Source organism: Diabrotica virgifera, chromosome 5, assembly GCF_917563875.1.
Source record: "Diabrotica virgifera virgifera chromosome 5, PGI_DIABVI_V3a".
In the NCBI taxonomy this organism is placed as follows: Eukaryota; Metazoa; Arthropoda; class Insecta; order Coleoptera; family Chrysomelidae; genus Diabrotica; species Diabrotica virgifera.
Window position 1 is genome coordinate 146018436 of NC_065447.1, and position 27162 is coordinate 146045597.

Here is a 27162-nt window from a genome sequence, read left to right on the forward strand (position 1 = left end):
GGCTAATCTCCTTTTTCCTGTGAAACAACCCAATTAAAATTAGTTCAAAGCATATACCGACATTACGTCGCCGTAATCCCCAATTCGTTCCACCCATCTGTGCCCACGTAGGTACATATGTGTGAGACTCTATCCCGTTCTCGTATTAATAATTAAGAAATATTATATACAGGGTATCTTAAAAATTAAGATAAAATATTTACAATCCTACATACATTTTAGTGACATGACATTTTAGTTAAATCTGACAGTTGTCAAATTTTATTTGCAATTTGGCATAAAAACAAATCAATTTTGTTTATTGCATTTATAAAAGGGTATTTTCTTTGATTTGTATAGTCTTTTAAATTGTTCAGATTATATTCATATATACAGGGTGAGTCACCACCAACGGGACGGAATATTACAGCGAAATGGTAAAAGATTTGAAAAAAATTTAAATTGAATAGTGTGTAAGTTGATAAAAGCTACATTTTAAAATTATTTTTAAATATACAGGGTGTCCCAATAAATGGCGGCTTATCAAAGTTACATTTTTTCTTATAGAACACCCTGTATTTTATTGCATTTTTTAATTGTCCGCAAAAAATAAGGTATAGTTTCATAAGGCTTCCCTATACCTATGTACAGAGTGTTCTGAGTTATGTTGACTTTTCTTAAAATGTAAAGTTTTAAAAGAAGGCTTATTCTCAAGTTATTTAAGAAATTATAAAAACATTACTTTTACATCTAAATAGTTGGATATTGGTTGAATGTATTCCATGATTAATTATTACACATTTGTCTACAGGGTGTTCAAAATTTATAGTTTCATTAGTGGGGTATTCATTGTGTCATATGATGCGTATTTTAAATGGAACACCATATAAATAAATAATTATACTTAACAAATTTACCTCTTTCGAATGGTATATAGATGTCCTATACCTAGGTCTCATAGTTTTTGCGTAATTTACAATTATTTAAATTCTTACTCTGTAAATCGATTTTAAAACAAAAGATGAAGTTAATTAATGTCATTGTATGACATTGTCATTTTATGACAATACGGTCTGGTAATTATCTTATAATTAATGCATTCCATGATTGATTATTACACATTTATTTACAGGGTGTTCAAAATTTACAGTTTCATTATTAGATTATTCAATGTAGCATAATATGATGGGTATTTTATTAGAACACCATGTATATTAATCAAAGATTGTACTAAACACAGGTTTCTGGGTTAGGAGGTGCAGCATTTACAATATTTTTAATATAACCTTATTTAAAAAAATTCATCTTGGTCAATCCTGGTGACCTAGGTGGCCAAATATATGGACCGAATCAATCTATCCATTTATTTCTAAATTTTATGTTGAGGTTGTTCTTAACATCACGTCAAAAATAAGCAGGAGCTCCGTCCACTTGGAGCCACATGTTTGTTCGCACGCTAAGTGGAAAGTTTTAAGAAGGATTCAAAAAACTTGTTTTAAGAAATTTAAAAAAGTTGTTCCATTCAGATTTTCGTCAAAAAAATATGGGTCGATAACGTACTGGCTCAGAATACTGCCCCAAACATTAACACTTCATCGGTGTTGGCGATCAACATTAAAATGTTTGTTTACTGTATCATAATCAAATGAAAGCTATGTCTATTAACTAGACGATTATTATTAAAAGTAGGTAGATTCGTCTGTACATAACACATTCTTAAAAAAAATCAGGATCTTCTTCAAATTCTAAAGTCTATAAACGAAAAGTTAAACGTAACTGTTCTGTCTAATGCTGGTGTAGTTGAGTTTTATACGGATCATAGTGGTTTTTCTTATGTATTCTACATACACTTGTTAGACTGATCTCCAATTGACTCGACATTTTTCACATAGGTACTAGTTTATTTGGGTTTTCCGTAACAGAAAGCAGGACATCAAGTTCGTTGACGTCATCAAAAATAAATGGTTTATTTTTATTTAACTTTTCCTACCTATGCAAAATTACCAGCAGCACGGAATCTATCGAGAAATTTCTCAAAAACGTCCTTTTTTGGGTGTCCTCTATCAGGATACTTTTAAGCGTAAACTTTAGAAGCTAAGCGAAAATTTTAAAAATATTCCCCAATGCAAAGTAGCATGTCTACTCTTTCATAGATAGTGTGATTATTCATTTTTAGGAACAATTAAATTTGAATGTAATTGGCTCTTCCCAAGCCATTTTTAAGTAAAAAAATTGAATATCATACACGGATGTTTATAGTTTTGATAATTACCAGACCGTACTGTCATAAACTGACAATGTCATACAATGACATTAATCTTTTGTTTTAAAATCAATTTACAGATTAAGAATTTAAATAATTGTAAATTACGCAAAAACTATGACACCTAGGTATAGGACATTCATATACCATTCGAAAGAGGTAAATTTGGTTAGTATAATTATTTATTAATATACATGGTTTTCCATTTAAAATAAGCATCATATGACACATTGAATACTCCAATAATGAAACTGTAAATTTTGAACACCCTGTAGACAAATGTATAATAATTAATCATGGAATACATTCAACCAATATCCAACTATTTAGATGTAAAAGTAATGTTTTTATAATTTCTTAAATAACTTGAGAATAAGCCTTCTTTTAAAACTTTACATTTTAAGAAAAGTTAAGATAACTCAGAACACTCTGTACATAGGTATAGGGAAGCCTTATGAAACTATACCTTATTTTTTGCGGACAATTAAAAAATGCAATAAAATACAGGGTGTTCCATAAGAAAAAATATAACTTTGGTACGCCGCAATTTATTGGGGCACCCTGTATATTTCAAAATAATTTTAAAATGTAGCTTTTATCAACTTACAAACTATTGAATTTAAATTTTTTTCAAATCTTTTACCGTTTAGCTGTAATCTTCCGTCCCGTTAGTGGTGACTCACCCTGTATATTATATAATTCGCAAATCATTTTATTTTCATTTATGGCGCCATCTATTGACAACTAGAAAAAATGTTATAAATGCCACCGACGAAATGTAATCACCGATGTGCGTTTTTTTCTGTCACATACAATTTAATGCGTTAGAAAGAAATCGAAAAACTGTGACGCACTGAAAGATCCTCATGAGAAAAACGTACGTTCTTTAACGGTAAAGTATTGCAAAACCTCTAAATTTTAAAGAACCGTTTGAATTGACATGAAATTTGGCATACACATAGCTAATAAGTCAAAGAAAAAAAGTGATATTGTGCCGATATGTGCTTTTGCCCCGGGGGTGGTTTTCACTCCCTCTTGGGGGTGAAAAAATAATCGTCCAAATTAAGTCCGGAAATGGATAAACTGAATAATTTTAAGTATCTTTTGTTCTATAGCGTTTTTCACTAAGTCAATACTTTTCGAGTTATTTGCCAGTGAATATGTTCATTTTTTCAACAAACAAACCACGCTTTTAGACGGTTTTTCGCAAATAACTCAAATAGTATTTTGTTGAAAAAACATTCGTAGCAAAAATATAGCCTGTAAAAAAATGAAAAAAATGGTGTACATATTAGGTCTCTAGACGTAGTAGAAGCAGAATTACAGCTAATTAAAAACAGGCTCATATTCGTCAAATTCCAAATCAAATATTTTAACGTAAAATTATCAAAAAATGAAGCACTTTTTGGAGAAAACTCATTATAACTTTTTTAAACTATTTAAAAAAAAGCTTTATTTTTGTTTTATAAAAAAAATTTCTAGCATCAAAAGTAAACAAGTTACGCTCAAAATAAGATTGGTCCTTTTTTTGGTAAAAAAATCGGGAACATCACCCTCCTAATTAGCATCTCAAATGTACTTAATAGTTACCACTTCACAAGTTGCTTTACTCGTATATATATTTTTTTATATAATTTGTAAGTTTCTTCGGTTCAAAGTCCTTATTTTTGAAAGAGCTGTAGTTGAAAGGGCTTGAATGAATCCCTAATAACGAGTATATGCACATTAAAACAACAAGTCCATCTGAATAAGTTGGCCGCCTTTGAATTTTGGTGTTACAGGAGAATCCTACGAATATCATGAATTCAAAGAATGTCAAACGTGGAAGTAACTAGAAGGATAGGAAATAAAGCGGAAATAATATTAACTATCAAAAAACGAAAACTTGAGTACTTGGGACATGTGACGAGAGGGCAAAAATACTCATTATTACAACTTATTATGCAAGGCAAAATCCGAGGAAAGCGAAATGTGGGAACACGAAGAACATCCTGGCTTAAGAAGTTAAGGGAATATTTCGAATGCAGTAGTGAAAAGCTATTTAGAGCGGCAGTCAACAGAATCCGGATTGCCATGATGATTTCCAACCTTCGATTGAAGATGGAACTTAAAGAAGAAGAAGTACATTTTGAACAGCCATATCTTAACCAATTTTTGTGAGAAAAATAAAAAATATTCAGAAAAGCAAATCCGACTTTTTTACTGTTTGAGATTTTTGGTATTTCGAATAATTTTAAAGTTATTTTGAAAAAAAGCATTTTTTTAAAATTAAAATTTTAAAAAAGTTTACTTTAAAACCAAATTTCTTTAAAACCAAGAACTTTGAATCGATGAAACTTACAGATCATATAAACAAAACACAACTAAAGCAACTTGTGAAGCGGTAACGATTAATTTCATTTAAGTTGCTAATTAGGTGGTGATTTTCCCGATTTTTTTTTGCCAAAACAAAAGGGACTGACTTTATATTGAACGTAATTTACTTACATTTGATGCTAGAAACTTTTTTTATAACAACAGAGCAATAAAGCTTTTTTATACACTTTAAAACAGTTAGTTTTCCCCAAAAACTTCTTCATTTTTTGGATATTCCACGTTGAAATATTCTATTTGGAATTTGGGGAATATGAGCCTATTTTTCATTAGGTATAAGTCTGGTTCTACTACGTCTAGATACCTTATGCATACACCATTTTTTTCACTTTTCTACAGGCTATATTCTTGCTAAGAATGTTTTTTCAATAAAATTCTTACTTTTTGAATTATTTGCGAAAAACCGTCTAAAAGCGTGGTTATTTTGTTGAAAAATGAACAAATTCACTCGCAAATAACTCAAAAAGTATTGACTTAATAAAAAACCTCTATAGAACAAGAGTTGCTTAAAATTAGTCAGTTTAGTCAATTCCGGACTTATTTTAAATGTATATTTTTTCACCCCCGAAAAGGGGTGAATCTCACCCCTAGGGCAAAAGCACACATCGGCACAATATCACTTTTTGTTTCTTTGACATGTTAGCTATGTTTATGCCAAATTTCATGTCAATCCAAGCGGTTCTTTAAAATATACAGCAAAAACCGTGAAAGAATGTACTATGTGGAAAACAAGCAGGAATTAGCGCAGAATCATGACAAGCTTCCTTACTGCACATGCGCCAGTCAAGGAACACCTGCATACAGTGAGACTATGGAGTGATTCCAAAAACATAATATGGTATCCTCTTAGAACTACAGGATTTCAGAATTCTGGGATGGGTATTATGAGTGAATGGAAGATGCACAATAAGCCAAAAGTCTGCAGTACAACCGGATTACAGATCACTTTCATGGAATTTCGTTTCTATCTATAGGGTGGCCGGAAAGTCCCTTTACATTAAAGAATGGCTGTTGTTGAACTACAGAGGTAAAAAATAATAACACAATTTTGTTTGTATGTTATTTGTTACTTATTTATTTATCTAAAATATCCGTGTTCATACATCCATTGTCTCACCACAACTTGATACGATGCATGTTCCTATCCTCATCCGTCTCAGCATGTCCGTTACTGACGTAGAAGCATGGCGAACTCCGTTTCGCAAGTCCTCATTTGAAATATATCTGCGTTTTCTAATCTCCTCTTTAATGAAACCCCACAGTACATTGTCCGGCGTCAAATTTGAACTTTTTGGAAACCAAGAAATTGGATGACCTCGCTCAATCCATCGATCCGCTAAAATTTCATTCAGGCGATTGCGAACATCGAGAGCAAAATATGGTAAGACGGCATCTTGTTAAAAATAAATTAGGCCTTCACTTGTTAATCTTTTCGCATGTGATCTTGAATTGTTAACCTAGCAATATCAAACTCTGCAGAGCGTTTCCGCGTCGACTTCATCGGTGAAGGTTCAATGGAATCCTCAATACCAGCACATGTTTTCGAGTGCTTGGTCTTCCACTTCTTGGTGCATCGAGAACGGTTCCCAATAAACAGCCTTCTTCTCATATTATAGCAAAGTTGCTGTGGATGGTGATGGTTTTTCAAAACGAACAACAAACTCATTCATACTGTTGGCCATTGTTTTATTGTTATGGCACCGTTTGTGTATCCATACTGCAGCGACCAAACGCTCTTCAATTGTATACTCACTTGTGTCCGCTATTACGTTTCAATATGTCTATCTGCGTGACCAGACAGATGCTCTTAACCATACGCATGCGCCGGAACGCCAACAAACATTGGCGCGGTGTTGAAACATTATTATTTTTATAGCGGAGTCACTGAAGGTGGATATGAGCTATTACCTCCGATTTCGTTGAACCTCCATAGATTTGCATGAAAATTGGTGAGTGGTTAGAGGATATCTCAAGGAACAAAGGTGACATGAACTCAAAAAGTGTAAGTTTTTACAAAAAAGTTATTATTATCAAAATTGAACCTAATAAAAATGAAATAAACCCCTTACTAGAAAAACATTTTAATTTTAACTAAAAGTGAGTTATAGGTAATTGAATGTATATTTTTTTCGGCGAGTAAAAAACTCCAAGTATTCAAGCTGAAATAACGGGAAATTGATGCATTTTATAACATAAACTGATCAAACATTTGTCAAAGTACTTAAAAATATCTATCAAATGAGCCCCCGAACATGTTGATAGCTTTAAAATTTATGCTTCAATTTTTTTTCAAAATTTATCTTTTAAAATTTTTTCCAAAAAATGTTATTTTTTTTTAATAACTCCGATCGTGTTTACGATATCATGTTCATCTAAAAACTGTTTGAAAGTTAATTTTAAGTGCTATTTAAGCACGTTGAACCTAATCTTTTAAACCCCTAACTTTTTTAAAAATAAAAGGTTCAACGACCCCGGTTGCATGGTTCCCACAGCAAAATTTAAGATTTAAACGTTTCTATCTCGGTTATTTTTTACCCTATAGAAATAGTAAAACAGGTAAAATATTTGGCATAGAAAAAACTAAAATTTGGTTATAAATAATTTTTTACGAATATTGAGTATTTTTGGAGTTATTATCAAAAGAATATGAGAATTACAATAATTTAAAAAAGTATGATTTTTTTAAATCATATCTTTTTTCAAAAATATGCATTCTAAACTAATCAAAATTATCTAAAACATTACTTCTTTTAATATAAAGAAGTTCTTGTAAGGATTACTATAAATTTTAATTTTTGTGGAAATGGCGTGTTTTATTTTTCACTTTTTCCTAAAAAATTCGAAACGGTTATTTTATTTTCATTATAACTTGCTTAATTTTGACGCTATTACCTTGTTCTGAAGCTCATTTGATAGGTATTCCGAAGTACTTTGACAAATGTTTAGAAGGAATATTTTATACATTGCATCGTTTTCCTGTTATTTAAGCTTGACTACTTAGATTTGAGTACTCGTCGAAAAAAATACACATTCAATTGCCAATAACTCACTTTGAACTAATATTAGTTTAGTTCTTTATGTGAGGAATGTATTGAATGTTTTATTATCTTCAATTTCAGTAATAATAACTTTTTTGTAAAAGCTTATAATTTTTGATTTATACGTGAAAAAACGATTTAAAACATGTATTTTTTTACGAAAAAATAAAATCTTTGGTCTTTAATAACTCAAAAAGTGTTGATTTATTTTAATAACTTTATATAACAAATTTTGCTTATAATTTGTCCCTCTATCGACTTATGGTATTATTTTTAATAAAATAATTTTCACCCCCGAGAAAGGGTGGAATCCACCCCCAGGGTAAAAGCGCAAATTGGCATCATGTCACCTTTATTCCTTGAGGTATCCTCTAATTACTCACCAATTTTCATGAAAATCGATGGAGGTTCAACGAAATCAAAGGTGAAAACCTTCAGTGACTGCACTATTAGTGTAAAGGGACTTTCTGGCCACCCTATACATACTGTACAATTCAGAAACAGTCTGAACACATGACAATACGAATCTTTCAAATTATTACTGTAAAAGCATGCTGACAATCTTTTGTAAATAAGAAAGCATTTAATAATTTTATTTTCTTCCATTTGATCCGAAAGTAACAAAAAGTTTCTGATTCGCAAAATTTACAAACAATATTCTTAACTTTCAACGAGCCATCCCTTTATTAAGCCGGATTTATCAGAACGGGGCGTGTATGACACGAGCCGTGGAACAATAGACGGCGCACGTCCCCGTTGTCGCTCCATCCCATTGTACTATAAACTAGCCAATGCTTGTCATGTCATATCAGACGATTCTTCAACGCGCTCTGCAAGACAGCCACGTCCCTTCCAAGATAAATCAGCCTTTATAGTGATAAAATGTAGGTTAATTTTTTCAATAGAACATATTGTAATAATTAACAACTTACCAGTAAGAGAAGTAATGCATAATTTGTGGCATAAATCCTTTTGTTTTTCTTTCGAATGAACCTTGGGCAATGAAGGTTTGGGGCTTTTAGTAGAATCATTATTGACTGTTATATTTGCATTTGCCTTACTGATACTAATCACTTTTTGTCTGAGGTTAGCGATTTCTAAATTCTAAAAAAAAATAATATATTTTAAAGAATGTAATTTAAACACAGTACTGTAGGCCCATGAATTTACTCGAATGTAAAGGCTTTCTGGTCATATGGGTATAATATAAATAATTCTTTAATTTACGAAAAATGAAAAATATTCATTGTAAGTCATATAAGTCAGCAACAATGGCCGAGATGACAAACTTGAATTCTGCCAGCAAGAGAGTACAAAATTAAGTTGATTAGATTCTCCTAAATATATATAAACTCAAAAAATCATAAATAAATTATAAATATATTATAAACTCTTTGTAAAGCACCTATAGACCAAAGATGAATGCAGATTACCAGCTATAAATACCTTGTTTTTAAACTAGAAGGAGTAATTTAAATTTACCTTGTGTAATGCTTGTTTGTAATTGGTCCAACCGCAGGAAAGTTTACTACACTAAATTATGAAATTTTGACACTATTGACATTTACGAAATTTTGACACTACTGGCATTTAAAATTCATAGGTTAATTAAGTTATATCGGCGATTTTTTGTGTTTTCTGCGTTATTCCTGTAATTTTTAGATTTTTAGTCTGCATTAATATATAAAAAAAAACAGTTGTTTTTAGAACTCTTTAGCGACGCGACGTATTCGTATAATGTAATATTTATGGATTACCGCCGAAGGCGGCCTTAATCAACCAAAACAGAAGATGAATCTGATGATTTTTCTAGTAACAATCATTGGGTGTGAATCTGTCGTTTGAGTTTACTCCTCCTAGTTTAAAAACAGAGTTTAGTAGTCTCTAAAAATAACATAAGGAAGAAAATACTTACGTATCACAAAACGAGGCAACGTTATAATTTTGAGTTTTCTTATTTTTGAAGTGAAAACTTCTTTAGAGACGTTGAGCAATTTTTGGATAGGTGAGAAAGCATTGAATTCGCGACCGTCATCGCGACCGTCATCGCGATCGTCATTGCGACTGTCATCGCTTATGCTATATATTATGTGTATGTATAATATATAAATTGTGTAGAGGTATTTAAATTTAAAATAAATGTAAAACCTATATTAGGATGGGGAAAAAGAATTTATTCCGCGAACGTCATCGCGACCGTCATCTCTTCGGCGAAATAAATTTTGTACGTATCTATATTTTGTGTATGTATGCATCCATTGTATAGAAGTATTTAAATTTAAAATAAATGTAAAACCTATTTTTGGATGGGGAAAAAGAATTTATTTCGCGACCGTCATCTCTTCGGCGAAATAAATTTTGTACGTATATTTATTATGTGTATGTATAATATAAATTGTGTAGGAGTATTTAAATTTAAAATAAATGAAAAATCTATTTTGGAATGGAGAAAAAGGATTGATTTCGCGATCGTCATCGCAACCTTCATCGCTTCGACGAAATAAATTTTGTACGTATATTATTACAAGAATAAAAAACCGCTAAACGCCGTAAAAATGAGTGGCGCATACAATATTCCAGCTACAAAAGATCTGATATGAAAATTACGTGGCGCGAAAATGTATTTTCATTTTGATGCAAAACAAAATTCTAGTTTTATTTTAAAAGATTTTTCCATAATATTTGCTAAATTTGAAGTAAACGCGCCACAAAAGAGTTTCAAAATTCAAACTGTATCAAATTTACTCTTTTGTGGCGCGTTTACTTCAAATTTAGCAAATATTATGGAAAAATCTTTTAAAATATAACTAGAATTTTGTTTTGCATCAAAATGAAAATACATTTTCGCGCCACGTAATTTTCATATCAGATCTTTTGTAGCTGGAATATTGTATGCGCCACTCATTTTTACGGCGTTTAGCGGTTTTTTATTCTTGTATCAGGAGTTTTTCAAGTTATATACAAATTAAATGTATGAAGTTAAATGCAATTTTTCTCGATTACACGTCAAGCTTTATAAATGGTCACCTTTGTCGCATTATCTCCCAAATGATCTAGTGACCATCGAATGTATACTAATTTTTTTTCTAGTCGAAATAGAATAAATAAAAATATTGGGATGGCCGGTAAATGAACTCAGATTATCCGTTACAGATCAAATTTAGCGTCGTAACCACTACAACTACATAAACCATTTCGGGAATAATAGTTAATTGGATTATACATTTCTAACTTAAGACTTCTAAACGGCTTAACCGATTTTGATCACTAAACATGAGTTTGAAACGTATTGACAAGTAGTATCTGATACATCTGAGTTCAAGTATGAAAACTAAAGTTGTTACAGAAATTATTGAGCTTGAACTGTTTTTCCCCATAGGAAATAGATTTGATCATACTTATGAAGCGTATAACTTAAAATTTCTAATTTTCCCGGATATGAGGTAAACAACGTTAGATTAGCCTAGAGTCCTTCTACAAACGCTCAGTTATTGGCGCAATTCGTAGGTTGAAATTTTGAGTAATTGTCGAAAAACCAAAATTTTCAAAGTTTAGTTTTTCAATTTTTTGGCTATACTGAGCCGTGTGTACGTCTGAGCTTGATCGCTTAGGCAACGTTTGAAAACCTAACTCAACCCTATTGATGTGGTTTATTTGCGATTTTCCTGTCTCTCCTTGAACCTAAGATATATACGCCCAAAAAATTTGCCATTTTGTATCTACCTAGCCCTATAGCTGGCTTACGGGTAGTCAGAAGTCAAAAATTACACCGGTTCTGAATCGGCCCTCACGCCCTCTTGAAACACAGAAAAAAAATTCAGATCGGTGTAACTTTTCCACATACATACATACATACATACATACATACATACATACATACATACATACATATGTACCGGGTGTCCCAATAAGAATGGCTCTCGGCCATATCTCAGGAACCGTTTGTAGTAGAGCTTTGAAATAAAAAATTTTATAACAAAAGTTGCCTCAGGAAAAGCCTGGAAATTATTTTCATAATTGTGGGTCCACCGCTAGAGGGCGTAATTGAATATCAAAAATAAAAAAATCTAAATTTTACAAAATTCTCCTAATGAAGGGGCACTGGAAATCCGATTATTGTATTCTTCATCAAGTTCTGCGCATATTTGATTTAACAAGTTTAACTGTACCTTTGCAAATAAGAGGTGGGGGTGAGTGGGAACCTTGTTATGAAAAAATGGCTGTAAGTCCGGTTCTGCTAAATCAAATTTTGAAAACTGGGTCTTGTTAAAGACAGATATTTTTCTTCAATGTAAGCGTGATAATTTTGAACCATCCTAATAAGTAATAAGCCAGGTGGGAGGCGTTATTTAATTTTTTTCAGAAATCTGGTTTTCTTTGGAAAATATTAAATACAACTATGCATTGTTAATCATACTTTATAAAAGTAGATTAAATTAGCAATAGAATAGCGAAAACCGCATGTCGATACCTTTTTTCTATCTCAAGATATCTCGAGAAACGTGTAAATTTTATACATAACCGTTACTATCACCGGTAAACTAAGTTAATGAAAAGTAGTGTGCTGTGGAAAAAAACAAAATAACATTTTCCAGATGTCAACGTATAAAAATATAATTAATTAAAACAACAATATAAAGAGAAACAATACTATTAAAATTAAATATAACACAGAACTAAAAGAACTACTTAGTGACGACCTAAATATTCAAATTGTTGCCCATCATACACTACTCTAGAATAAATTATCCAGAGAATACTAAACGCCATTCAAAGCATATCGAGAGCAAAAATTGAGACTGCTGTTCAATCTACTCTTGAAAGAGTAAATGTTTGCAACGAAAATGATGGGCAAAAATTTGAAAGTTTATGTCATCACTAAATAGTTGTTTTTATTTCTTTGTAATAGGGCTTTTCAACGCTTCTCATTTGTTTCGAGCCTCTGTCATATGCCGTATAATCCGTGTATAATATTAATATACGAGATATGAACGAGGCTCGAAACAAATGAGAAGCGTTGAAAAGACCTAATATACGTTGACAGCTGGGAAATGTTTCTCTGTTGTTTCCATAGCACACTACTTTTAATGAATTTCGTTTACCGGTGACAGTAACAGTTATGTTTTTAAATTTACACGTTTTGTAAGATATCTCGAGATAGAAAAAAGGTATTAACATGCGGTTTTCGCTATTTTGTTGTTAATTTTGTCTAATTTTGTAATTTGGTATTAAAAAGCATGTTTGTATTTAATATTTTCCAAAGAACACTAGATTTCTGAAAAAAAATTAAATAACGCCTTCTAGCTGGCATATTACTCAGTAAGTTGGTTCGAAATCATAACTTTTACATTGACGAAAAAGATCTGTCTTCAACAAGACCAAGTTTGCAAAATTCGATTAAGCAGAACCGGACTCAAAGCCAGTTTTTCATAACAAGGTTCCCACTCACCCCCACCTCTTATTTCCAAAGGTAGACCTAAACTTGTCAAATCAAATATGCGTAGAATTTTATGAAGAATACGACGATCGGATTTCCAGTGCCCCTTCATTAGGAAAATTTTGTAAAATTTAGATTTTTTAATTTTTGATATTCAATTACGCCCTCTAGCGGTGGTCCCACAATTATGAAAATAATTTCCAGGCTTTTCTTGAGGCAACTTTTGTTATAAAATTTTTTATTTCAAAGCTCTACTATAAACGGTTCCTGAGATATGGCCGAGAGCCATTCTTATTGGGACACCCGGTACATATCCACAAACATTTCCCCCTTTTTAAATAAAAATTGAGTTCTAATTCTGAGCTCGCTAACTTTTAAACGGTATAACCGATTTTCAAAATTAAACATGCGTTGGAAAGGTCATGATCTATGCTATCAGAAGCCGCAAAGGCCGAACTTAAGTTTTTGAAATTTTTGGGAGTTTTGGGGACGAGAACGAAAAACAGACCCTAAATAGGAAAAGCCGTAAAATCCACAGCCTTGGACCAAAATGAAGAAGTAATATATGGATCTAGGAGTCTTTTCCTAAACTTTAAGATGGGATTTGGCTCAATTTTCAATTCAGTCAGGTTTAGAAAATCGAAAATTTCGTGTATATAATATATAGTGTCGCATGTAGGGGTTGTGCGCCACTGGCGAGAACTGTCGTTCTCTGGTAATTTTCAAAATTAGATGTGCGTTGGAAAGGTAATGATCAGTACTAGCAGAAGCCGCAAAGGTCGAACTAATATTTTTGAAATTTTTGGTAGTTTTGAGAACGAGAACCTTGGTCGCAATCTCTCCCAAATGATCTAGAACTTACGACACCAGTGATAAGACAATCCGAGTTCATATCCCAGCCATCCTAATAATTATGTAATTATGGCCGGCAAATGAACTCGGATTGCCCAATCAAACTAGCATCGTAACCACTACAAGTACATAAACCATGATTGATTAATAACATTGATTTTTTCGATATAAACTAAATTTCGATAACCAATAAATCGAAAACTATTAATTTTATCAAAAAAATATAAAACATTTTTTGCTTACAATTAATGTTTTTACCAACATTTGCGGTCAAAATATAATAAAAAATTTCCACCCTCGAGACGGGGTGGCAACCACCCCATGGTAAAAGCGTCTTTCGGAATCATACAGATTTTGATCCTTAGACTCTCCACTACTTATTCTCAAATTTTCAAGCAAATCGATCCATTCTGTAAAAATTGCGAAGTGAAAAGTTTCAGTTCCTGGACTAATTATACTTTTGGAGCTCTATAACTTCTGAACGGCTGAACTGATGTTGATCACTAAATATGAGTTTAAAACGTATTGACAAGTAGTATCTGATGCATCCAAGATCAAGTATGATAACTGAACGTATTACAGGAATTATTGAGCTTGAAAAACGGTTTTTCCCATAAGAAATAGATTTGATTATACTTATGAAGCCTATAACTAAAAAATTCGAATTTTCCCAGATATGAGATATACACCGTTAGACGCGTCCTGAGTCCTCCTACAAACGCTCAGTTATTGGCGCAATTCGTAGGTTGAAATTTTGAGTAATTGTCGAAAAACCAAAATTTTCAACGTTTAATTTTTCAGTTTTTCGGCTATGGTGAGCAGTGTGTATGTCTCAGGTTGATCGCTTAAGCACCGTTTGAAATCTTAACTCATCCCTATTAATTTGGTGTATTTGCGGTTTTCCTGTCTCTCCTTGAACCCAAGATATATACGCCCAAAAAATATGCTATTTTGTATCTATCTAGTCCTCTAGCTGGCTTACCGGTAGTCAGAAGTCAAAAATTAGACCGGTTCTGAATCGGCCCTCACACCCTCTTGAAACACAGAAAAAAAAATTCAGATCGGTGTAACTTTTCCACACACATACATACATACATACATACATATCCACAAACATTTTCCCTTTTTTAAATAAAAATTGAGTCATACTTCTGAGCTCGATAACTTTTGAATGGTATAACCGATTTTCAAAATTAAACATGCGTTGGAAAGGTAATTATCTGTGCTATCAGAAGCCGCAAAGGTCGGGCTTAAGTTTTTGAAATTTTTGGGAGTTTTGGGGACGAGAACGAAAAACAGACTCTAAATGGGAAGGGCCGTAAAATCCACACCCTTGGACCAAAATGGAGATATGACATATGGATGGACGAGTCTTTTCCTATTCTTTAAGATGGGATGTGGCCCAATTTTCAATTCAGTCAGGTTTAGAAAATCGAAAATTTCGTGTATATATAGTGTCGCTTGTAGGGGTGTTGTGCGCCACTGGTGAGAACTGCCGTTCTCTGTGGATAATGTACGTATAACAATAGTAATATTATTGAAGTGAAAACTTCTTTAGGGACGTTGTGCACTTTTAGACCGGGAAAAAGTATTGAATTAGCGACCGTCATCGCGACCGTCATTGTTTCGACAAAAATAAATTTTTGAAGTGAAAACTTCTTTAGGTAGTTGTGCCCTTTTTAGATGAGGAAAAAGTATTGAATTAGAAAACGTCATCGCGACCGTGAATTAGCGACCGTCATCGCGACCGTCATTGCTTCGACGAAATAAATTTTTGAAGTGAACACTTCTTTAAGGACATTGTGACCTTTTTAGATGGGGAAAAGTATTGAATTAGCGACCGTCATCGCTTCGGAGAAATTAATTTTTGAAGTGAAAAGTTCTTTAGGGACGTTGTGCACTTTTTAGATGGAGAAAAAGTATTAAATTAGCGACCTTCATTGCTTCGACGAAATACATTTTTGAAGTGAAAACTTTTTAGGGACCTTGTGCACTTTTTAGATGGGGAAAAAGTGTTGAATTGCTGACCGTCATCGCTTCGGCGAAATAAATTTTTGAAGTGAAAACTTCTGTAGAAACGTTGTGCCTTTTTAAATGGCGAAAAAGTATTGAATTAGCGGCCGTCATCCTGACCGTCATTGCTTCGACGAAATAAATTTTTGAAGTGAAAACTTTTTTACGGGCGTTGTGCACTTTTTAGATGGGGAAAAAGTATTGAATTAGCGACCGTCATCGCGACCGTCATTGCTTCGACGAAATAATGTTTTGAAGTGAAAACTTCTTTATGGACGTTTTGCCCTTTTTAGATGGGGAAAATATTGAATTAGCGACCGTCATCGCGACCGTCATTGTTTCGACAAAAATAAATTTTTGAAGTGAAAACTTCTTTAGGTAGGTTGTGCCCTTTTTAGATGGAGAAAAAGTATTAAATTAGCAAACGTCATCGCGATCGTTATTGCTTCGACGACAATAAATTTTTGAAGTGAAAACTTCTTTAGGGACGTTTTGCCCTTTTTAGATTGAGAAGAGTATTGAATTAGCGACCGTCATCGCGACCGTCATTGCTTCGACGAAATAATTTTTGAAGTGAAAACTTCTTTAGGGACGTTGTGCCCTTTTTAGATGAGGAAAAAGACAATAAATTTTTGAAGTGAAAACTTCTTTAGGCACGTTTTGCCCTTTTAAAATTGAGAAAAAGTATTGAATTAGCGACCGTCATTGCTTCGACGAAATAATTTTTGAAGTGAAAACCTCTTTAGGGACGTTGTGCCCTTTTTAGGCGGGGAAAAAATTGAATTAGTGACCGTCACCGCTTCGGCAAAATAAATTTTTGAAGTGAAAACTTCTTTAGAGACGTTTTGCACTTTTTCGATGGGGAAAAGTATTAAATTAGCGACCGTCATTGCTTCAACGAAATAAATTTTTGAAGTGAAAACTTCTTTAGGGACGTTGTGCCCTTTTTAGGTGGAGAAAAATTATTGAATTAGCGACCGTCATTGCTTCGACGAAATAAATTTTTGAAGCGAAATTTTTTTAGGGATGTTATACACTTTTTAGATGGGGAAAAAGTCTTGAATTAGCGAGCGTCATTGCTTCGACGAAATAAATTTTTGAAGTGAAACTTCTTTAGGGACGTTGTGCACTTTTTAGATGGGGACAAAGTATTGAGTTTGCGACCGTCATCACTTTGCCGAACTAAATTTCGTACGTATATATATTATGTGTACCTATGTACATGATACTAAAAATAACCAGATAGTCTTCCCGTAGCCCAAAAACGTCCGAGTTCGTGCATGATGACGTAACTGGAGACAAATTTGAATTTGAATTCTTGTTAAAGTTAAATGGGATTTGTATGCATTCTGTCATGAAATTATTCAATTAGCAAAATAATATTAAACGACTTTTTTGTGTTATTTGTTTATAAAAGACATCTCACTTTTACAAAGGTATGTATGTATGTATATACACCGTTCTTAGGCGTCAACGCCCTTCGGTAGGGATCTATGGGGGAGTATCACCGAGCCGCAAGCCCTTATCCCTTGCCGTACTGCTCCCTCATAGATCGATCAGATGCCCGCATATTCCAGTCTAAGCGCCAGATTCATATTTAGAATTTTATACTGACGCGTTAGCCTTTTTGTTTTTCCAATGGCCTGGCTTGGGCTTGAACTCTCGTACCTCACGGCGAAGTGAAGTGCGGGTCAGCCGCTAGTCGCACTGAGCTATCCGATCGACGTTATATTTAACCTTTTACAAAGGTTAAATATAAAATATACTTAGCTTACAACCGCGAACGATTCAAACTAATCGTACGTTACGAACCATTACTAACGTGCCGGTCTCTAGCTGCATCACGACTCCCCCCCCCCCTTCAGGATGCGTAATATATTATCTTTTTATTTATAGTATCATGTGTATGTATACATAAGTAGCATAGAACATACGAAACGCGTATATAATATAGGTATAGCACTTCTTTTTGGATGGGGAAAAAGCATTGAGCTCGTAATTTATATACTATAAGAAGTTTTCACTTCTGTCGGCACTCCCATAAGTGCTTTAATTTTTTTAAGGCTTAATTCTAATGACTAACGGCTTATTAAATTTCCATTCAACATTAATGTAAAAATTATGTAATTACACGAATAGAACAAAGTATCATTTCATTTTCAGAAGCACTAAGATTAAAACAAAAACAAAAAGTTGTTATCAAAAACAAAAACTAACATAATTCATTATTATGTATAACATCCCTGTGCTCGAATAACAACTTGCATACGATTACTTTACTTATACGCATATAACTAATTAAGTTCAATATTGTTTCTTGTGATGATCTCCATTTTAGCTCATCCCATAAATGATCGATTGGATTTAGGTCGAGACACTATGCTGGCTATTCGATAACCTGAAAATCCACTTCTGCAATGTTGTCCTGGATAACTCTAACAGTGCGAATTTACCTTATTATACATCAAAGTAAATATAACAGACGTAAGGTACATGAAGTACCAAAATTTCCTCAATATATCTAATGACTGTTGAACTTCCCCTGTGTGATCACCACAGCCAGGGCTAATGATGCAAGCAGGCCTTCATTTTATGAGATCATGCATAAACCGCTGCTATACCTAATCCCCCTCTTAATGCAACATTTGGACACCTCTTACCTTGTCAATTGTACACTTTCTTCCCCCGTCCACTCCATAAATACATATCCTAGTCTCGTCTGAGAATAACACCCAGTGTTCCAATCTCCAATGTGAATAACCTCACGCAAAATGTATGTGTTCTTGGGAGAGCTTTGAGTATGTTTGTAATGTATGAGATGTGGGATGGGGAGCTTTGGACTAGTTGCAGGTCTTTTTTAGTTGTTGTTTGAGCACATTAAGTAGACATGTCTGTGACGACCTTGATAATATTTTGTTATATTAATGTAACTACTTACATTCAAATTAATGGAGTGGTCATCATGTTCGATTATACATCGCTTTCTGCCTTCCTGGTCGATGATAATATGTCATATAAATTAGAAATATAGTAATATAAATTTACGAAAAACTGAGAGAAATGGATAACAAGTTAGCGTTTAAATAAATTTCGTCATATAAAAAAAATCCGATAAATATTTTGTGCCAAAACTTTTAGAGAACCAATCTAATAGTATACCAACAAAGAAAGAATAATAGTAATTAATATATTTAATAGGAATAATCCCCAATTTTAATTAAAAATACTTTATAAGTTGTGTTTCGATTTCTGCATAATTATATGATTTATTCCCAATAAATACGTAGAATCGTTTTTTATAAAAATGTATCAATAAAATAATATTATATTGAACATTTTTCTGGTTATTTTCTAATTAATGATATTACACTGTTTTCAACGAAAACTTTTCGTTTATAAATTCGCAAAAGTGTGTGTGTTATTGCGTTGCCGCTCCTGAAATATCTAGAGGCCACCTAGCGATGGATTACTATGTAGTTTTGTCTTCTGAATTCAAATCTGAAAACGGCATTTCGCTATCTCTAACCATCTTCGAGATATCCGACCTCAAAGTTGTCATTGTGACGTCACAAGCCTCCTTTAAATTGTCATTTTCTTCCGACATAGAAACGTCAACTCTCCTTCGTTTTCGTTTGACGCAACTAAACGTCTAACATAAAATTGAAATGTCAGATAAACAAATTTTTGTTTATTTATGTTAATCATGGGCGCCCATACCCATGGGCCGTGGCCCCCCCTGGCTTTTCGGGTGCTGTTAACTATACAGTATAAATTAAAGAAATATGGAACATAGCTTTTTAAGACACAGTGTTTGAACTGCATTTGAGATAGTGGACCAATATAAAAGTTCCAGACATTAAAACCAGAAATCATAGCAACATTAACATTGGCATGTAGAAAATATCTTTGAACTAGAACCTCCTACTTTTCTATTTCTCTTTTTGGGAGTTTACTAAAATAGCAAGCCCAGCCGAATGAGCCGAAAGTACATAATCGGACTTAAGGGTCCGCACCGCGCCAAGGAATAGAACCGAACCGAACCCACTACCTACATGCACAGACAAGGCGATTGCAGATACGCGGTACGAATGGGTTATTATTTTTATAAGTTTTTGGATATGTATTTAAAACATATAATTTAACCTAAAATATTTATTTTAATATTTATAGTGATAAATATTTCATGTGTATCTATTTACGGATAGTGATGATTGGCATTATACATAATATTATGTATATTGTTCTAAAGCTATTTTTTGTGGCGTTTGTGTAATTTATTTTTATAAATGGGAAATAAGCCACAATTTAACTTAAAAAATGATTTTGTTAACGTTTCGACCTCCACTTCGGACGTCGTTGTCAAAATAAACAGTATTAATAAATTAAACAAAAATGTTGTTGCTTAGTAAAAAAAATTTCTTCTAATAATATAATTTATTCTAACTCATTCATATCGGCAATTATTAGAAGATTTTTTTTACTAAGCTACAACATTTTTGTTTAAATTATTAATATTTTGTATTTTGACAACGACGTTCGAAATAAAAGTTAACGAAATAATTTTTTAAGTTAAATTGTGGCTTATTTCGTATTTAGAATAATAAATTACATAAACGCCACAACGAAATAGCTTCAGACAATATTTTAGGTGAAAAAATATGTTTTAAATAGGTACGTATCCATAAACTTAAACTTATAAAAATAAAATAATCTATTCGTACCGCGTATGCACAAAAAGCTAGAATGATCTGCAAATTCTGCAATCGCCTTCTGCATGTAGTCAGGTCGCCGGTCGGTTCGGTTCTATTCCTTGGCGCGATCGCGAGGCGGACCCATAGGAACCGGTCGTATAATAATTCTTATACCTGATTCTGACCTAGAGGTGGGCTAGAAGTATTTGCAATCATGTAACCGTAACCCATCGTAATTTTTATCTGTGATTGTGATTTAACAGAGCAACAAAATAGTTATTATTTTGTATAGAGTCTAGGTCATGATTATAAAATTAGGTCTGTTAGAATGAGAAACAATTTTATTCAAAAAGAGTTTTTGTAATGAAAATAATATTGCATTAATAAATAATTTCATGTTTTTTTCATTGTCTTAATTGTTATTAGAAAATCTAACAAGAGCATAGGCGCCAAATTTCGGGCCAATGCTTTCTCAATGCATTCATTTTTTTCGAATTTTAAGAAAATAATAAGTATTTTTGAAAAATATAAACGCGGAATGAAAGATTACATTATTATCTAGGGCCGAAAGTCCATTAGAATAAAAAAACTGTCATTTGAATGAGATATTTGAAATTAAAAATCACACTCAATTTTCTCTTCTTTTTACCGCTGTAACTTATATTAGAAGTTATAGAACACATTATAGAAGTTTTCAGGGACTTTTAGCACTCGGTAATTATGTAATTTTTTATTCTGCTTTTAAATTTTTCAAAAATACTTACTAGTTTTCTTAGGATTCGAAAGAAATAAATGCATTTAAATAGCATTGTCCCGAAATTTTGCGCCTACCCTCTTAAAAACGAAATACAAAGTAAACTTTAAATACCAGTATTTGCTACAAATACTTATTAGTTACTATTTGGTATCCGGATCTGCAGATGTTTTCTCATGTTCTAATAAAATTTGAGTCGTAAATCCTTTATCTTTTTGTTCCATTCCAAGTTTTTCTGCAATAAGAGCGATTCTATTTTCTGTGCTATTTCCGCATTTGTTGGATCCTTAAAAGGAATTAGTCGAAACCTTATTCTGCCAAGAAAAGTTGAAACAGTTTATCGACAGTTTAATAAAATACTCATACATTGTTGAACTAGTGTTTACGTACATATTTGTTATGCTTATAATAGCCTTAACAATTTCTTCTAGCTGAATAAATCTTTCCAACATATAAAATGTCGAATTACAACATGTGGAAACATCTTGCAGTAATTTGAGAGGATTCCCGTTTCCTGGATTTTTCAAAATCTAAAAGTTTAGCAGTTGCTTGTAGAACTCTTTTTAAAGTGACTAATGGTATTTTTTATTTTGATTAAATTTTTAATGATTTTCTTATATCACTTTTGATAACAACATCTGAGGTAGAAGTTGAAACGTCAATAAAATCATTTTTTTAAGTTAAATTGTGGCTGATTTCCTAATCCTTTAAGCCATCGTTCACAATAAAGTTTATTTATTGTGTGTGCAAAGCATCCAAAATGTTTCATTTTCACATCATTTTGTACCACCTTTAACATTTTGTGCATTATAGGAAACAATAATGTATTAAAATTTTGTTTTCCAAGTTCTCTAAGTTTGATAAGACAGCTTTATCTTACAAATATTGCATGATACATAATTATCATCCACTTATATAAAAACGTTCCATAAACTACTAAATTTTTCTATTTTTGTTTGGCACTAATGGCATGGTATGCGTTCTAATAGCAAACCCAATTTTGTAATAGTGACCTAAACAAAATAATAACACGTGTAGAATTTTACGATGGTCCACAGTGGTAACACTTTTTATTAGGAGTTTAATATACGAATATTTCGTTGCTCTGTTAAATCACAATTGAATCGGTCATTGCGAAAACAATCTAAGACCATATTTTGGGTAAAATGACGACGCTTTTCAACGCCATTAAATTTACAATTACATTATACATAAACATTTAAACTTGTTTTGCCTTTCAGAAAGATTCATTTATAACCCATAATACTTATACAGAGAGCACGTAAAGGTTGGAATAAATTAATTTTCTCGAGAATGGACAATTTAAAAAAAAAAATCCCGAAAGAGGTCAATTTTTATTTTTAAATTACGACTTTTTGTCATATATATATATATATATATATATATATATATATATATATATATATATATATATATATATATCATACTAGTGACGTCACCCATCTGAGCGTGATGATGTCGTCGATTATTTTTTTAAATGGGAATAGGGGTCGTGTGATAGCTCATTTTAAAGGTAATTTAATTCTCTATGCAGTAATATAAACATTTACATAATTATTTATATACGGTGTCCAAAAGAAATTGTTTTGAATTAAAGTTATTGACATAAAAAGAAGGATGAATGTAATTTATTTAGTTCAAAATACATTTAACTGTTCTCAGAAAACGGAAAAAATGTTTATTTGGAAAATAATCATTCTTTTTCGCTTAAATCAAATGTTCAAACTGTTAAGAGGAAGGTGGGTGGCGGCTTTAATATTGAGTTTATGCAAAAAACAATATTTATTTGTCAAATAAACATTATTTCGTCATCACGTACAGATGGGTGACGTCACTAGTATGATACATATGTCAAAAAGTCGCAATTTGAAAATAAAAATTGACCTGTTTTGGGATTTTTTACCAAAATCGTCCATTCTCGAGAAAATGAATTTATTCCAACTTTTACGTGATCACTGTATAAAATATTGTATTATCTCGGAATATCCAACTATTAATGAAAATATTTTTACGTTTCCTTAAAAGTTTACACATTGTAACATGAATTGTTTTCACAATGACTGATTCAGTTACAGACAAAAATCACAATGAATAAAATATCACTATCGTAAATTAGCCCACCTCTAGACTCGTTCGGTTGATTTAAAACAGAATGAAATGGTAAATGTAGGCGGGCTTTTGCATTTACGTAGCTTAGTTCAGAATCCAGCAGTCGACTGAGGTATTGTACTTGTATAATATAATAATTATTTGAAAATATTTTGTTGGCCAACCGCCTAGAGCCGAAATACATGTATTGGCTATGATCCGTTTAAATATCGCTGGACCTGTATATGGTTATCCAGAATACTAGAGTACAAAAAATATAATGTGCAACATCTTCACGTCTGGCCCCCTCCTGAAAATTTTTATATGGGCGCCTTTGATGTTAATATAATGTTTTACAGTTCACTATTTTCAAGGGAAACTGTTTATTTTGTATTTATTTATTTTTATTAGATATCAAATCTATATTATACGAGGTATGTCAAAAAATATGAAGTTCGATCAAGATTAAAGTATCTTTATTTTTCACAATATTGAAAAGTGTTATTATAAAAAGTTGTTTGGAGTTAAAAACTATGTTCTAATATGCAATTACTTGTACATCCTTCTAAAGATAAAAAAATATTTGAAAATTTTTCTCAAATTACGGATAGGTACCAATATCATTTTCATTCATAACTCTTTTATTATTAATTTTACGAAGAAAAGTTATTCTTCATAAAAAGATCTGCATGGTCTAAAATCTAAGATGCAATCATCATATATCAAATTTTATCAATTTTATTCGAGGTATGTCAAAAAATATAAATTTCGCTCGAGAGTAGAGTACCTTTATAGTTCACAATATAAAACATAGCATTTAATACTAAACAACTTTTCATAATAGAAATTTTCCATATTATGAATTTAAATACGTAAATAAATAAAGTTTTCGTTATGATAATGCTCCCATTTTCAGCTTGTTTTTTCTGAAATATCAACTGCAAGACATTCCATTTTGAACCTCTCATTCCATGGTCCAGATAGGACATAAAATATGAAATAAATATAGAATATATACAAATTAGGTGTCAATTAGACATGTCACAATTCAAGCAGCAATTTATTGAAGAATTTCTGGAATAAATACTAATTAGATAATAATTTCAACGCAAAAATTCAACGCATTTCAAACAGAGAAGTCTTAAACAGAGTAGGTCAAGGCGAAGGTGACTTAATGAAGATGATAAAAAAGAGAAAACTTGAATATCTGGGGCATATAATGAGAGGTAGCAGATACAGGATGCTGCAGTTAATACTCAATGGAAAGATCGACGGAAAAAGAGGAATTGGTCGAAAGAAATATTCATGGCTCCCAAACCTTCGTCAATGGACTGGCTTATCAGCAGATCAATTGTTACATGCCGCACAAGATCGAGAACGATTTCGGCAAATTGTTATGGAAGCTACCCACGCCTAAAAATTTGGGCACGGTACTTAAAGAAGAAGAAGAAGATAATAATCTTAATGATAATATTAATAGTCCATTGAAATGTTACATTTTTTAGGTCATAGAGGAGGCCATTTGTTAGAGGAGTCAATTTTATTTTTTTTAATGTGTAGGGGGGATCAGTAGAAGCAAGTTCAAGTTTTTGGGGTCGCCACCCTTGTCCCCCACAAATTAAATTTTCAACAATTTTGTTTCTATTACTTTTTATCGTCAAGTGACTAACAAAAAATATATAAACAAAAATAAGTAAAAATTTTTTAACGAGTTTCCTTTTGGAGGGTATAACTTTTTTCAGTTCATTTTACAATAAAATAACATTATAGCAATTTTGTAGAGGGTTTTTCAGCAACAATTTTCACTATAAAGTTGTTTAATTCTATTTTTTATTTATCTAGGTTTTATAGCGCTCCAAACTTGACCAGATTCTCGAATAGGGATACAATAAAAACAAAAGGGTAAGCCTTACTTTTCTATCTATATATTTTTTTATTTATAAAATATATTATGATTTTAACATTCCTATGCTATTATTAATCTATTTTTGACTTTTCTCCCCACTATAAAACTTATAACCCTAAGCATATATAGAAAAGACCCAAAAAGTTGTTTGAGGACAAATTCGCCGATCCAGAAGAAGAATCTGCAAAAAAAGAAACTGCAAAATTCTTCAGAAGACCAAAAAACGATTTTTAAATATTTAAAATAGGGATTAAATGAAAAGTAATCGTCCAGGAGCATCGGTATGGCGTTTGTTTTTTGACAACGATGGCTTTTATTTTCATCGATATTGGTTTAAATTTCATTATTTTAATCTAATCGCCCCATTTTCAACCCTATCTACAGTTGCGTCATTATGCATCTGAAACAAGGTCTAACATAGCGCGTATTTCAGTAACGACGCAACTACCCTATAGTGGCTCAGCACATTTTTACAGTTCGGTCGATTTTGTATCATCTGTACATAGTATTTTAGAAGGTAATTACGCAATAAACAGGAATTGACAAAATTTGCAGTTACGTCATTCTTCTGTCATTCCCCTTCTGAAACCCGCTTGTTCTTTTCTGAGAGTTTTGTCTATTGTTGATTCTTTGATGAACAATAAATGCTAATATTTTATTTATGGAACATAACAGCGTTATTCCTCTCCAGTTTTCGCATAGCTGTACGCCCCCTTTTTTTGGAAGCTTGACTATAATGCCATTATTCCATTCCTTAGGTAGGATTTCTTCAGCCCATATATCTGCTAATAGTGGTGCTATTAGCTCCACGGTTCTCTCAGTGTCCGCTTTCCACAGTTCTGCTGGGATATCGTCCATTCCCGCTGCTTTGTTGTTCCTCAGGTGCCGGATTGCTTCAGCTATTTCTTTTTTCGTTGGAATTTCCTCGTTTATCCTTAGATAATTTTCATTTGGCTCTACGTCGTTACCCTCTTGGAACGGGGGCTCATTTTCTTCTTCTTTCATAAGTTCGCTATAGTACTCATGCCATCTTCGTGTTTGCTCTTCAGTTGTTGTAAGCAGTTGTCCTTGTTTGTCTTTTAGTGGTTTGTCACTGTTGAAGTTCTTATTTGCAAGACGTTTAGTGGTTCTATATAGCTCTCTCTGATTATTTGTTTCGGCTGCCTCTTCTGCTAAGCGCGCCATTTTCTCTGTCCATTTTCTTTTGTCATTTCTAGCGCTCTTTTTTACTTGTTTATTTGTATCTGCATACTCTTGGGTTATTCTGATTTTATCTTCAAATTTTTGTGTTCTATTTAGTTCGGCTTTTAAGTCTTTCCTCTTTTTTATCAGTTGCCATGTGTTATCACTTAGCCACTCTGATTTCTTTTCTTCGTTGTAGCCCAACACTTCTTGTGCGGTTTGGTGTACAGCTTCTTTGATCATCTCCCATTTGTTTGCTATATTTGTCTGTGTGTTGTTTACAGTTTCTGTGTTCAACTTTATTTTGTTACTCCACATTTTTTGAGTTTCACTGTCTTTCAGTCGTTGTATATTGTATCTTCTTCGTTTGTTATATTGTTTACTCCCGCGTTTTGCCTTAATTTTTACTTTTATTTCTGCTATTAGTAGGTGATGATCACTTCTTACTTTTGCTGATCTTTTATTTCGTACATCTAGAAGGCTACTTCTCCATTTTTTATTAATCAAAATGTGGTCTATTTGATTTTGCGTTTTATTATCTGGTGATATCCAGGTTATTTTGTGG

General features: G+C 32.4%; 1 protein-coding gene across 3 annotated transcripts in view; it reads right to left on the minus strand.

Annotated features, from left to right (window-relative positions):
- Positions 1-27162, minus strand: part of LOC126884472 (uncharacterized) — a 175648-nt gene that overhangs the window by 112407 nt on the left and 36079 nt on the right. For all 3 annotated transcript variants that reach the window (XM_050650409.1, XM_050650408.1, XM_050650407.1), the window contains exon 3: positions 8586-8757. In XM_050650409.1, coding sequence (XP_050506366.1) covers positions 8586-8757 — 172 coding nt within the window. The remainder of the gene's footprint in view (positions 1-8585; positions 8758-27162) is intronic.